Genomic DNA, 16,134 nt, shown 5'->3' with positions numbered 1-16,134 from the left:
TCCGGATTTCAACAATATTACCAATTGCCTTTTGATTTTTATTAAATTATTTTATTTGCCAATGAAAAAAACGTGAAAATTTCCTTTTTAAGATCTGCACATCTTTTTTTTCTTAAATAAATAAAAACAATTTTTTTAAACAAGAATTGCTTGTATAATTATTATTGACTCAGGATACTTTATTTTATTTTAATGATAGACAGGAAATTAGATATTTCGTTTTCGGAAGAGCTTCCGCTCTTGTTCTTAAGCACACAAGTTGTTTTATTAATCCCCTCAAACGATATTACTTAAATTACTTTGAAAAAATATCTTTGAAATTTTCTTTTACAGTTAGTTTAATTTCCTGAAATTCTAAGTAGATGATCGTATTATCTTACATAATATTTATTTCTATATATATATATATATATATATATATATATATATATATATATATATATATATATATATATATATATATATATATATATATATATATATATATATATATGTATATATATATATATATACATATATATATATATATATATATATATATATATATATATATATATATATATATATATATGTATATATATATACATATATATATATATATATATATATATATATATATATATATATATATATATATATATATATATATATATATATATATATATATATATATATGACCAAAATTTCGGTTCTAGAATATGGTTCGAAGACATGGCCTAGGTGACGTTGTCCATGACAGAAGGACCTACAACCTGAGGTCGAGGAGAGCTGACCCCAGCAGTCTACAAAGACGACAAGTTGGGATGTAGCCAGGAAGAAGACGAAGAAGAAGCGGTATGTAGTAAACAGAAAAATTACACTGAGGAAACCCTTTTCATTCCGAATTCTGTTACAGCTTCAGACAATATATTTGTATTCGCATATTTGTACGGTAAAAAGTTGCCTGTAGAAAAGGTACGATGTAATGTTTTATGAATAAATACAGTACATAAAAGTGCCATCTCCTCTCGGGCCAGCCGCCCTGAGGGAGGAATTCGTCTTTTACATTATTGAAATGCCAGGATCGCAGCGAGATGAGAGGACATTCCTTATTCACTTATTCTCGCACGGAGCCTAGAAGAAGCAACGCGAGATAAAATATTATACAATACGGATACCTGCCTGCATAATATATTTTACAAGGAGCCAAGCTTGTTTTTAAATTTGGACAGCAATAGTTTCCGTCCAAATTTAAAAACGAGCTTCATTCTTCTTCTAACCCTCATCCGAACCCAATGGTGCATAGGGCACTGTATCTCATAAACGCATTATTATCTTGATCGTCAAGACATGAAAGGAAGGTGATCAGCCCTCCGCTTCACTCACCAGTACCTACCTGTCCAGGGTAATATGGAATTACTCACTCTTATTTGTTTTCACCCCCTCCCCTGGGAATCGAACCTGGGACCTCCAGCACGGTAGCTAAACACGCTAACCATTACAATACGGAGGCTGACAATACAATATATCAACTCTTTCCTCAAAATCTATTATATTGTAGTAAACGCCAGGTTTGTAATGTTCGGTTTGTCTTAGTAAATTCATGATTTAGAAAAAAACCTACGTTTTTAAGCGATGCAAGGATCATTCTAGCAGATGTTCCTTATTTGTATCCCTTAGACCACTCAGAAAACTTGACATTATCACATATCGCTCTCTCCTTTCAACAACGTTATATATAAAAAAAAATCATCAATTCAGTTGTGCACGTTTTCGTAATGCCCAGAAAATGTACTTTATCCCAAAAAAGCGGCATATTTAAACTTAATGTTTACCCGCTAAGGGCAGAAAGTGTTGTTTTTGCATTTTAAGGAAAAGGTATTGTTCAATTATTTTTTTAAATTTACTAAATATTTTTCAAATGGAGAAAAAACATTCAGGTTTTACCTAAAAAGATCTGTTGCACAGTAAAAAGTTAAATAAGTGGCTTGATATTTATTTTCAAAACATTTTATTATATTTTTAAACTTTAAAAACGATCTCCTGAAAAATCAAGTTTTTTGATATTTGACGTTGTTGAAAGGAGTGAGCGATATTTCAAATACTTGAAAGTGTAGATAGGAGTCGGATAATCGGCGTGAATGTATGAGAAGATGCATGAATGTGGAAGAAGCGAAGAATGTGTGCAAAGACAGATCGGTTGGCGTTCTATTCTGTCTTTCCGTCCCTTTCTCTGCTTCTATTACCAACAACATTCGACTTATAAATTTATTTTACCATTCTTTCTCCACACATTCGATTCACATGTCCAAATCATCTCAACACACCTTTCTTAATTTTATCGATAATGCTTTTGTCAACCTCGCATTTTTTACTTTTATCACCATTCGAATCTATCGTACAATGTCTTGCAGCACGTTCATCTATTAGAACACATTCCGACTGCATTTAGTCTACTTTCATCCATCTTTTGCCAACTCCGAAAAATAAGGTTTTTGGTAAAACGCAATTGGTTAAATTACATGGAAATTGAGAGGTTAATAATAAAATAAATATTCTCGTATTTGAAAATAAATTTGCAAGGTCTTTTAAGTATTTTTTTGAACACTAGATTATAAATAAACCGCGCCTTCATAATGTAATGATCAGCACGCTCAGCTACCGTTCTGGAGGTCCCGGGTTCGATTCCCTGGGGGGAGGGGTCAAATAAATATAAGTGATTTTTTCACTCTAGTATTTATTCCATACTACCCTGGGCTGGTACCTGAAGCGGAGGGCTGATCACCGTTTCTTCATGCGTTAATGGTGAAGACAATACTGCGTTTACATGATGCAGTGCCCTATGCACCATTGGGGTGTGGATAAGGGTTTTTTGAAGAAGTTTATAAAATTTCAGGAACACAGAAAGAAAATTGAAAAATGTTAATTTTCATCTCTCCACTTAATTTTCATTACAATGTAAACGTAAGCGATAATATAACCAAATTAAAAATGTGTTCTTGTAGGGTTTGCAATTATAATTACGGGATCACGCAACTCGAACTTTACATAAAGCAAAATTGAATTAAGATAAGAATAAATTTGGATGAAAAATGATCTTTTAATTCTCATTTTTTAACGTTATCATTCAAGTTAATCGCCAGAATATTATCTTTTGAGCAAAAATCATTTTTCAGGAAAAAAGGCAAACAAAAAGAATCAGAGAAACATTATACTCCCTCTAATCCACGGTCCGCCGTTTCCTTTGTATATTCTAAATTTATTTTCCAAATGAGTGCGACAATTTCAGAACTTGTTAACTCCAAAAATTAACAAAAATATGTTTTTATTTTATTTTATGTATTAATTGTTAAATCAAACACAAGTTTTATGAGTCTAATAAGTTGTATTTCATTGTTTAAAAAAACACATTAAAAAAATCGACATTCGTTTGAAAATGCCATAACTAGGCGAAACAATTGTCACAATATAAATTTTTATGTGTTTGTTTTAAGAACAAAATACAACAAAGCAGACTCAAAAAATCTGTGTTTGATTTAAAAATTAATAAATAAATTAAAATGGAGTTCTACAAATTAAACGCCAAATTAATAAATAAAAAAAATTGTTACGTACTAGTGACTAGATTAGAACCGAGAAACTCTGACTTAAGAGTCCGCGACACTAACCACGGGACCACCAACGTGACAAATTTAAGTTTAATAGCAAGTATTTTATTCAGGCTTAAAGCTTTAAATAACAGAGATTATAGAGATTTTTTGCCAGTATACCCACGATATGTTGTAAATGAAGAAAATCGCATTACATTTATATTTGTGTAATTCACTAAAGATTTCTAAAAATGGAGCCACCGACTTTTAGAATCAAAAGACTCAAATTATTCCCGACAAGATGCGTCGGTGGGGGAAGAAGAAAGAATGGGGTTAGAGTAGAAAGGGATGAGATACAACAGTCTTAAGGGGAGGGGATGGGCTCGCAAATTACAATAAAAAAATCCAGAAATATTACACTGAGTTCTGCGTGGTAATATTTTGTTGTTGGGAGTTTTTGTTATTGTTTTTAGCAGTGGTTTTGTGGGGTATTTCTGTGTTAGGAAGGATTTGTTCGCAAATGGAAAGTATGTATGAGTAAGTGGGAATCTGACAAATTATACATTTTGTATTACCGAATAATATTTAAAAAATGTCTTAATTTTTTTTAAGAGAAATATTTATCATATTATTTCATTACATTTCTCAAACATGTAAGCATAAATATTTCACTTTACAAAAATGTTATTAATATTATATTAGTATTTAACCACTCACCGAGATTTTTATGTCTACCAGTTTCGAGACGTACCCATCTCTTCATTGGGACAATTACTACCACAGCATGCAAACAATACTACCCTTACAACATTTTGAGTGTGTCCAAATACTTGTTCACAAATCTGGATTAACTCCAATTACAGGAGTTATTTTCATATTATTTTTTGACATCTCATCAAATACGAAGAGGAATATGGAGATGGTCGTCAGCCCCGTAAATGCCCAGACTTCCATATTCTTCTTCATCTTTGATGAGATGTCAAAAAAATAATATGAAAATAACTCCTATAATCGTAGATAAACCAGATTTGTGAACAAGTATTTGGACACACTCAAAATGTTGTAAAGAAATATTTATGTTTGTTTTTTATTTGCAAAAATACTTCAATTTCATACAATTTCTGTGAGACTAAGTGACTCATTATTACATTATTACAAAATAGGTATCAAATTGTGGTAGAGCGGGTTCAAACCCAAAAACTCTAACTCAAGATTCCGTGATACTAACCACGGGACCACAACCTGACACTTTTATGTCTATCTAATAATTTAAAAAATCAAAACATCCACGTTTTTTCTTAATAATTACACAAATATAAAAAGTTACATTAGGTGTATAAACAGAGGACGAAGTGTATTTTTGTACGAAGGGAATATATATATAAATATAGACATTACTGGCTTATGTAAAAAAAATTCTGATCAATATCTGTATTCTAATGTGAAAAAAATGTAACAGTCGTCAGCTGGCTATGTAATGACAGGAAGAGGTTGCGTTTGAAAATAAATCGTTATTAAAAAGAGAATGGAACCATCCAGACTCCTCCATATTGCATTGCACGACCAATCCCAAGGTAGATGACTCCCGGGCAGACCAAATAGATGGATTGACAGGTGGAAATCAACATCGCAGGAGGATAATCCCTCTTAAAAACAGACCATAAGGCCTACCCAAGCAGAAAAAAAAGAAGAAGAGGAAGAAAAAATCAGCCGCTTACGATGAACTGCGGGTGTCTGTGAATGACAGATTGACTGTGAACGACAGTTTTAGCATAACGTTTTCCAATAATATTTGTGATCGACGATTATAAATAAATTATTTATATTATTTTTTGACATCTCATCAAAGATGAAGAAGAATATGGAAGTCTGGGCATTTACGGGGCTGACGACTGATTTAGGCTGATTTGATGAGATGTCAAAAAATAATGTGAAAATAACTCCCTGTAATTGGAGATAATCCAGATTTTGTGAAGTATTTGGAAACACTCAAAATGTTGTAAACTACATGTATTTATATTCAGCAACTATAACATCCTACACATATCGATAAATGGAAATTAATATCAGAGCTTTGTGTACCAAAAATATGTAAAATAAACGAGTCGTGTTTAAAATAAATAAAAACCAAACGCGATATTTTTCACTGAAAATATAATACGTTTTTACTTTATTAGGTACTTACAGGATTAAAAAAGAAATTAAAAAAAAATATCATTCAGTAGACTTACCTCTATGCAAAACCACATGGGGCTCTTGCACACTGTGACCAGAGATAGGTTCTGTGGCCTGTTGAGCCACACCACACACACTTCAGTCAGAGAGATCCACTGGGCCGATGTGAAGTAATGGTCACTGAAATAGAACAACGAACATGATATATTGTTCAGCACATACTACCAACGACTGCTAACTTAGACGAGAACGTTAGTACATAAGATAACTTTGAGTAAACACTGTGGAGTGAATTGATACGAATGTGTAACATTTAAAATGAAGCCAGTTTTATCATTTAATAACGATATCTTTATGTTGTAAAGAACATATCATCAATGCCTATACCCTTATACCCTTTACTATGACCTAAATTATATTGTAAACCCACACACATTCCATGCCTTTGTGGGATCTTTTTTTGTATTTATATTTTATTCAAAATTTTTGGTATTTGAATTTGTCATATTATTTTTTGACATCTCATCAAAGATGAAGAAGAATATGGAAGTCTGGGCATTTACGGGGCTTACGACCGTCATAGGCTGGTTTAAGTGATCACTTTACACACGTGTAACATTCACCAATTCTACCCATTATTGACAACCACACTACTCAAATTCTTGGAAGTTCTATATATATGAAACAATTTAGAAACCTTGTTCATGAATCACTAGAACTTCACTAGAGACATCTATTGGTGAGATGTAAAGAAGCTTTTTTATTAAGCAGAAACTCTTATATTAGTATGTGAGATCCGAATCCTGGATTATAATCACACACATGAGAAACGCCAGAAAATACCATTTTCATTTTTATTATTAAGCTTATAATTTGACCAGATAATTTATTTACAACATTTTGAGTGTGTCCAAATACTTGTTCAATAAAAGATAGATAATTATATTTATAGATAATCCAGATTTTGTGAACAAGTATTTGGACACACTCAAAATGTTGAATTTGTCATGTTTGTATAATGCAAAATAATTTAAAATAAAGAAAAAAATGCATTTTATAAAACTTTTATTAATGAAGTAATCTGTTTACTGTGATGCAATGCTATGGTAGTGACGTGTAGTATTGTTTGCATACTGTTTTATTATCCTGATGAAGAGACGGGTACGTCTCGAAACCGGTACACAAAAAATCTCAGTGAGTGGTTATATGATTTATTGATTCGGCATTAACTTTGTGGAATGACATGATAATTTTTTTTAAAATTAAACACTTGAATAATTCACTTTTTCGAGTTTTATTTTTATGAGTGGTTATATCCTAATAATACTCAAACTTTTGTAAAAAAAAAATATGCAAAAGTAAATTCAAAGGTTTTTGGTATTGGGAGGATGGCAACATTTGGTGTATTTATTGTAACCACATTACCCACCGAAATACCCACCATTATATGTACTCCTAGATCTAATAATAGCAATTATTTTTAGTATATAAGGACATTTTGTAAATATTTTTAGTCAGTGTTTGATAATGTCCTAAGAAGACGAAACGCGTCACGTTTTACCAAATACATAAATAAATGTAGAATTTAATCCAACAAACTTTGTTTATTTTGGATGTATTACCCAACAATTCAACATTTAGTCTGTTCTCTAACTTAAACAGATAAAAGAAGAGTGTTGGTATTTACCCATCTCCTCCGAGGGCCGGCGGCGGCTTGAGAGTGCGCGTCCGGATGTTCTTGGGGTCGGCCAGGTCGGCCACGGTGAGCGTCACCACGGGGTTGGGCGTGCCGGGCTTGGGGTACCGCAGGGACCGGATCTCGGGATACAGGTAGCCGCCCGAGGTGTCCGCCTCGCCGCCGCCGTACCACGGGAAGCGCTGCTCCTCCACCAACGAGTCGTTGAACGTGGCGTACAGCATCATGTGCCCGTCCTTGGACATCCACAGCGCCGAGTTGGACTGGATCACCTCCTCTGTGCAAGAGAAATATCAAACGGTTGAAATATCTTACTTTGAGATTAAGTTTATAAAACAAATCAACTAATCACACCGTTTCTCCGCAGGTGTAGGTAGAAAGAATAGAACGCCCCTTACCTGTCTCATGCAAACATTCCTCGTCTCATTCGTGCATTCAAATTCATCCAAAAGGATATCGCTCACTCCTTCCAAGAACGTCATAAATAAAACAACTTGATTTTTTAGTAGAACATTTTAAAAGTTTAAAAATATAACACAATGTATTAAAAATAAATATCAAGCCACTTTTTAAACTTTTTACTGTGTAACGGATCTTTTTAGGTAAAACGTGAAGATGTTCAAGTAGGTTAAATACTTCGACGTGGTCTGGTCAGGAATCGGAATAATCGGCAGGTATGTTCATACGTGTATATCCAAATTTAAACATATCGCTCACTCCATTCAAGAACGTCATAAATCAAAAATCGTCAATTTTCAGTTGTGCATGTTTTCGGAATGCCCAGAAAATGTACTACATCCCAGCAAAAGAGGCACATTTTTAACTTAATATTTACCCGCTATACGGCAGAAAATGTTGTTTTTGCATTTTGAAGAAAGGGTGTTGTTTAATTTTTTTTTAATAAACAAAATATTTTTCAAATGGAGAAAAAACCTTCACGTTTTACCTAAAAAGATCTGTTGCACAGTAAAAAGTTCAATAAGTGGCTTGATATTTATTTTTAATATAATACATTGTTTTATATTTTTAAACTTTAAAAACATTCTACTGAAAAATCAAGTTTTTTGTACGACGTTCTTGAAAGGAGTGAGCGATATGTATTATATATGTGTTACATATGTAAAAGTTTGGTTATATTCTCTAGATAGCGTAATGTGAAAATAGAGGCTGTAAGTCAGATGAGAAACTTTGCTCGTTACCCATTTCCGTTTGTTTGATAAGTTGAGAATATTGCCTAACAACGTGTGAAATTGAACAAGATATTATTTCTTTATTGGACCAACCATGCGGTCATCATTAGAGCCACCGCTCGGGAGTTCCACTTCTATACTACTTCCTACTACAGATTGAACAGCATAACATGGATCGTTATATCAGATTTGTTCGCCAATCGAGCGTTTCGTTTATTTTTCGTTTCTATAAACCACCATGACCTAATTTTGTGAATTAATTCATTTATATTAGCGTACAATCACGATCGATATGTACTGCGTCATGAGATTGATCATAGGTCTACTTTTTCCAAAAAAGTCAGTTGTGTGGTTATCAATCATGGGTATAGAATGGTGAATGTTGCACGTGTGTAATGTGATTACTTAACCAGTCTATGACAGATCGTAAGCTCAGTAAATACCAATCTTTCATATTCTTCTTCATCTGGCGTCGTGACGTAGTTGGGTAGACGCTCGACTGCGAAAATGGTGTCGCGAGTTCGATTACCGCCAAGTGCAAAATAAATTTTAGAAAGTTTTATTTTCAATTAGTCTGGGTATTTGTGATGTATTTTTCCCGTCCCTATCCTTACTATCCTACCTGCAAACAAGCCTCTAAAAGTAGAGGCTTTGCGGGTTATTCCTTTAAAAAAAAAACTTTATTTAGATGTCAAAAATGGTAAATGGAAAATCACCAACAAGATCCATAACGTTTCCAAAAACTGGTGCCTCTATTTTCAATCAGAAAGAAAGCGAAGAAAAAGCTTTCTGTGGATTTGAGTTGGTTAATTAAGTTTCGTTCTCTTCTTAGATGAATCCCCTATTTGAGATCTAATTTAATTTCAAATTCCCTTTATTTGATTATTTAAACACACCTTTGAGGCGAAATAATCCTTTTTAAATAATTCCGTCTGAGAATCAGTTCGAGATGAATATTTTAGAAGCCAATCTTGATTCATCAGAATTAGGTATATTTTATATATTGTATATTTTTCGCTATACGAGTACCTACTCTAATTCCAAGTTTTTTGTTGCTTGTGTTTAAAATTACCACATTTTAAAAATTTTCAGATGTTTTTATTAATTTAATTAAATTAACAAATACACCTGAAAATATTTCATAAAATCATAAATATAACAAGAAAAACATAGAAATCCTAAAAATTATAAATACGAAAAGTCATAAACAGCAACATTTTGAAACAATAGAAATTCATAAAAATTTTAATATAAATAAACCCATAATTTGACAATTTGACAATGACTAAACCCTCCTCCCCCCTATTGTCTATGTTCCCACTAATAATGATTTTAAAACTAACTAACTAACTAACCATCACGCCGCTTCCCCGCAGGGGTAGGCAGAGAGAATAGAACGCCACACCACTCTGTCTTTGCAAACATTCTTCGCCTCTTCCACGTTCATGCATCTCCTCATACATACCCGCTGATTGTTACGACTCCTAACCTGACCACTTTATATAATGTAATAGAAACCACGTTTTTACTAAGACTGGGGTAGAAATCAAAAGGAATTAAATTATATAACCTTAAATTTCTCAGGAAATTCACACATTTTACTTCATATTAAGCACCAGGGTCGCAGAATATCGGTGAAGGATTTACCAAACATTAATTCCACTAACTTGTATCTGACAGCTGTTCTGTGCGCAAAGTTAGCGAAGGCGGATGTGTGAAAGTACAAAAGCCTGGAAACTCGACAGCGAATTAAGTAAGACGTTACCTGTCACGTTCTATGTTATCCGGATACATCTCTTTAATATGAAATGATGACTACAGTATTTTTGAATGTTTCGCTTACAATATATCTCTTTATAACGTGCATACATTCCGAAACACACGTGTGTTGAGATACTATCGGGTCTATTCTGTATGAGCTGTTAAAGATTATTTAACGAAACTAAAAGCAGTTTTCGAAAAACAACCTTATAATGTCTCGTTCTCGATCTGTCATTTTGCCATACATTTTCGCAATTTTTAGCATAGATATTTTAACGGGTGTGTTTAACATTTTTAGAAAAATATATTTATTAAAATCTAATGAGGGCTAGAAATAAAAAACAGTTAAATACATAGCAATTATTCGAACTGAAAACGAAAACTTAGTATGAGACCAATTTTCATTGCTAAAAAAGCATAGATCAATTGCAAGAAATATAGACTGATTGCAAATTTGCACTTATTGTCGTCGGAAATTTCGTTAAACGGTCTGCGTTTATATCGAATTAATGCACATAGAATACAGAGCGATTGAAATTTATTAGAAAATATTTGTTTTTAACTGGATGAGGTTAGGTTACAAGGGGTGAGGACAAGCTTAATCTCTTTTTTCATCGTATAACCCATAAGCCCATCAACTGTTTATAGGGTTTGTGAATATATGAAGGTATAACAAACGATGCTCATTAAAATGATATGAGGGACAACTTTTGACTTAGTATTTTATAAAAAGGCGCTATATAAAATTGCATTGTCCGCCTCCATAGTGTAATGGTCAGCACGCTCGGCTACCATTCTGGAGGTCCCGGGTTCGATTCCCAGGGGGGGTCGAATAAATATAAGTGATTTTTTTTCACTCTAATATTTATTCAATATCACCCTGAACTGGTACCTGAAGCGGAAGGCCGATCACCTTTCCTTCATATGTTAACGATCAAGATAACACTGCGTTTATATGCAGTGCCCTATGCACCATTGGGGTGCGGATAAGGGTTTGAAGAAGAAGAAGATATAAAATTATCCAATTTTTTTATTTTTACTCAGAATGGTTCGATACGGAATATGAAGATTATGCTGTTATATTATTGAATGTTAAGGCGAGGTTCTTATCTATGCAACAGTTGTTATCGCTTTTGCCCAAAGTCCGGTTTTCAATATAAAATTTGAATAAAATACTTTTCTATTTTAGCTCCTTAAATAATCCGCCTCCGTAGTGTAATGGTCAGCACGCTCGACTACCGTACTGGAGGTCTCGGATTCGATTCCTAGGGGGGGGTTGGTCAAATAAATATAAATGATTTTTTCACTCTAATATTTATTCAATTTTACCCTGGACTCGTACCTGAAGCGGAGGGATGATCACCTTTCCTTCATATGTTAACGATCTAGATAACACAGCGGTTATATGATGGAGTGCCCTATGCACCATTGAGGTGCGGATGAGGGTTTAAAGTGAAGAATCAATCTCTTGAAGCTAATATCGTTAACCACTATATTCGAGAGGCGGACAAATATTTATCGATTTCTCGACAAAAATATTGAAAGATAACGGTTTTATTTAGACATAAATTATTAAATTTTCCAATTTTTTTTAAAAAGTAGCTCAAGCTTTTGTTAATAATATATTTATTTACTCAATATTTCTAAATCATGTACCCATAAAGTTATCGTATGATGCTAGAATCATCATAATGTTGAAGCTGAAATTAAATATTATTTGCTCTTCATAAACAAGCACAGAGCACGGATAGTTTAAAAATAGCTTTTCCAATATGCCGTTTACCCCGTCATTATGACGCCGTAAATATATTTATATTCATAGAATTCGTTTGGTTGGTTGTTGCGTTTTATTTCCTCATTTTGTGAGGCAAATTTGATAACATGATAAATTGGGATCTGCGAAGAATATTGTATGTACATGTTTCATCGAAAAATGTTTTAGTAGGGTAAACAAGCAAATTGTTGACACCGTGTCTCAGTTATTGTCACTGATGATTTTGAAAATCAAAGTGTTGCATTTTTATATTACTTCAATTCAAACGCTTATCCGCACCCCAATGGTGCATAGGGCACTGCATTATATAAACACCGTGTTATCTTGATCGTTAACACACGAAGGAAAGGCGATCAGCCCTCCGCTTCAGGTACCAGTCCAGGGTTGATATTCAATAAATATTAGAGTAAAAAAATCACTTCTATTTATTTGACCCCCCCTGGAATCGAACCCGGGACCTCCAGTACAGTAGCCGAGCGTGCTGACCATTACACCACGGAGGCGGACCAAAGCCTGTTTAGTGTTCCAATAACTGCCATAAATAGTATTTTAAGGCATTTTTTCTTCAGTAAAAATAAAAGCTAAGCAATTTAGAGCCAATTAAACATTCAATATATAAAGTAAAACAAAATCAACACTGCTTATGTGTCGATAACTGGGGTATTTTCCCTAGATGAATATTATTTTATCTTTACATGTTTTTCTTGCACACTAAAGAATGACTCTAACCTAACCTAACCTGACCTTACCCAGGCCAACCACACAAGAAACATACAAGCGGTGTAAAAAGAAAATAAAAGATTTCGATATGCGAGTTTTTCCCCAAAAATAAAACGTGAAAATCCCTTTGATTCGACATTATTGAGGGAGCATGGTACGAGAAATGCTCAGATAACCGATCAAAAATATGGAAATGCAATTCTCTGTCGAGTCAAAGAAAACTTAGTAAATAATATGGTGTGATTCTTAGGAGAACATTAATATATAAAATAATATTTATGATATATAAAATAATACAAAAAACTATTTTACCATTCATAAGTATAATGTGTTTTTTTAAAGGTACACAAATTAAAATTTCTCAATTTAGTTTTCGCGGAAACAAATTTGGTTTATTGAATTTTTTTCTCGTTTCTCTAAACTAACTACAAACTAACCATCACGCCGCTTTCCCGCAGGGGTAGGCAGAGAGAATAGAGCGCCACACCACTCTGTCCTTGCAAAAATTCTTCGCCTCTTCCACGTTCATGCATCTCCTCATACATACCCGCCGATTGTTACGACTCCTAACCTGACCACTTTCAAGTATTTGGCATACCTGATCGTGCCATGTTTTTCTCGGTCTTCCTCTGCTTCTTTTCCCACTAACATTCGCCTCATAAATTTGTTTTACCGTTCTTTCCTCACTCATTCGTTCTACATGTCCAAACCATCTCGACACACCTTTCTTAATTTGATCGATAATGCTTATCTCAGCTTTGCATTCCTTCCTTATTTCACTATTCGCACATCTATCATACATCGTTTTGTCGCATATTCTTCTGAGAGATCGCATTTCGAATGCATTCAGTCTACTTTCATCCTTCGTTTGCCAACTCCATGTTTCACTTCTATCCATTAGAGTTGTTTTTCTTTAAGTGTTAATTTCAATTTGTTGTAATAATATAACTAATTGTATGCTAAAAATTATCATTTAATTTTAAATATCGATGTATAGCTTATTGAGAAAAAAAAACATTTTGTGAATCGAAAAATTTTGTGCAATTTGGTGTTTGAAGGAATTCCTAACGTACTTGTACTGTCCAAAATGTATCTGATACTTTAAAGATCATGACGTCAGATCTGATGGATCCGGTACTTTAAGATCGCTAGAGTACCTATATCGCTCATTTGGTGCAACAAGAAATATTACAGGAGATGCCATTCAGACGTTGTAGCAACAGATATCGCGCAATTTTACTCCATTCTACAATGACACTCGCGCCATTTCGCAGCATTTCACCACAAAATCAATTCTGTCAATGTTTCTCCCCATGTAAATAGTCTTTCCGCACATTTTGGCAAATTTAACTTGTTGAAAAAAGTTTAATTACTTCATTATTCATTATTTAGGTACTTAAATGTAGTGATTAGTCATATTTACTAATTTTGTTTTTACCTTATGTTTTTTATATTTTCTCATTTGTTTATTTTAAATATGCTTCTTACCCTATGTTTTCTCATTTATTTCTTTTAAATATGCTTCTTGTGCCTATTTATTTTACCTGTTTATTGTTTTTATATTTTGCCATGTATGAATATTAGTTTTGGTTATTTAAAAAAAACTTTATTATTCCAGTCTTGTCAACCTTAATCCTATGTCCCAAAATGAGAAATAGAAATTACTCATCGGGAATATTATATGTATATATGATTTATGTATGTAATAAGTTTTGAAATAAATAAAAAATAATAATAATATGGATCGTTTTATCAGATTAGTTCGCCAATCGAGCGATTCGTTTATTTTTCGTTTCTATCAACCAATATAACCTAATTTGGTGAATTGTTTTATTTATATTAGCGTACAATCACAACGATCGATATGAACTCGTACTGCGTCGTGAGATTGATCATAGATCTACGTTTTCCAAAAAAATCAGTAGTGTGGTTATCAATCACAATATGTTTTTGAAATAAATAGATAAAATAAATAAAATTGTTGCACCGAATGAGCGATATCTGATTTGGTGGTCAAGGGGCTGTATTGCAAGGCAACCAACCTTCGTAGAGCCAGTCGGGCACCCCGTTGTACACGACCCCGGGCACCGCCGTGGCCGTGACGCGGTAGCCCGTGGAGGAGCGCGGCGCGGGGCGGAAGTAGATGTCGTAGTCCAGCACCGTGACCAGCCCGTGGCCGCGCGGCGTCCAGCGCGCCAGCGCCAGGTAGGGCGGCCGGTCGTCGTCCGGCAGGGCGGTGAGCGGGAACGTCTCCCTGCGGATGAGGACATCGGTCATTGCAAGAGGTATATCGTAGTCGTACAGGAGAAAGTGACCAACTGACAAAATGTAAAATGTTCAGGAGGGTCATTTTGAGGGTCATCTCTGTGTACCATATTTGACAGATATATATTTAACAGATATATCTTATGACTTATGAGTAGTGGTTTAATTTAATTAACGAGAGAACCACAAGATCTCACGTTAAGTATCAATGATTTCTGCAAGTAAAACTTTTATTTGGCATTTGAAAATTTTGAAAATGTACAAGTTTGTTGAAACAAAACATCTATGAACACAAGTTTATGTAATTTACTTATTTTTGTGCCAATTCTCATATTTTTAAATTTTTACCTACTAACTAATTTTTTACCTACTAACAAAACGTAAAACGTTCAGCAGGACCATTCAAGTCACTTTTGCTTGGCAAGAAAATAAACATCAATGCCGTTAGTCATTTTTAACAAGTCAATACTATACTTATACTTAGTAAGATATCAAATAGTCAATGATCACGCTTTTGTAAAAAATGCACTTGGTCACTTTCTCCTGTATGACTACGATATGTACATGAACATATTTTTAAAGTGACATTGGTCATTGCAAGAGGTATATGTACAAGAAGATATTTTTAAAGTGACATTGGTCATTGCAAGAGGTATATGTACATGAACATATTTTTAAAGTGACATTGGTCATTGCAAGAGGTATATGTACAAGAAGATATTTTTTAAGTGACATTGGTCATTGCAAGAGGTATATGTACATGAACATATTTTTAAAGTGACATTGGTCATTGCAAGAGGTATTATATCGCTCACTCCTTTCAACAACCTCATATATCAAAAAACTTGATTTTTCAGACATCGTTCTCAAAGTTTAAAAATATAATAAAATGTATTATAATTAAATATCAAGCCACTTATTGAACTTTTACTGTGCAACAGATCTTTTTAGGTAACACCTTAATGTTTTTTCTCCGTTTGAAAA

At 33.5% G+C, this 16,134-nt stretch overlaps 1 protein-coding gene across 1 annotated transcript in view; it reads right to left on the bottom strand.

The window, feature by feature from the left end:
- Dpp10 (Dipeptidyl peptidase 10) overlaps positions 1-16,134 on the bottom strand; it is a 154,506-nt gene that overhangs the window by 11,761 nt on the left and 126,611 nt on the right. The window contains exons 6-8 of the mRNA XM_088260492.1: positions 14,928-15,139; positions 7,432-7,717; positions 5,801-5,924 (exon numbers count right to left, since the gene is read on the bottom strand). Coding sequence (XP_088116618.1) covers positions 5,801-5,924; positions 7,432-7,717; positions 14,928-15,139 — 622 coding nt within the window. The remainder of the gene's footprint in view (positions 1-5,800; positions 5,925-7,431; positions 7,718-14,927; positions 15,140-16,134) is intronic.

The sequence above is a fragment of the Brachycentrus maculatus genome, unplaced genomic scaffold (genome assembly GCF_059751285.1).
Source record: "Brachycentrus maculatus isolate JH-2025_06_01 unplaced genomic scaffold, ASM5975128v1 h1tg000136l, whole genome shotgun sequence".
Classification (NCBI taxonomy): Eukaryota; Metazoa; Arthropoda; class Insecta; order Trichoptera; family Brachycentridae; genus Brachycentrus; species Brachycentrus maculatus.
The sequence above is the reverse complement of the archived record's forward strand: the minus strand, read 5'-3'. Positions and strand labels throughout refer to the sequence as shown.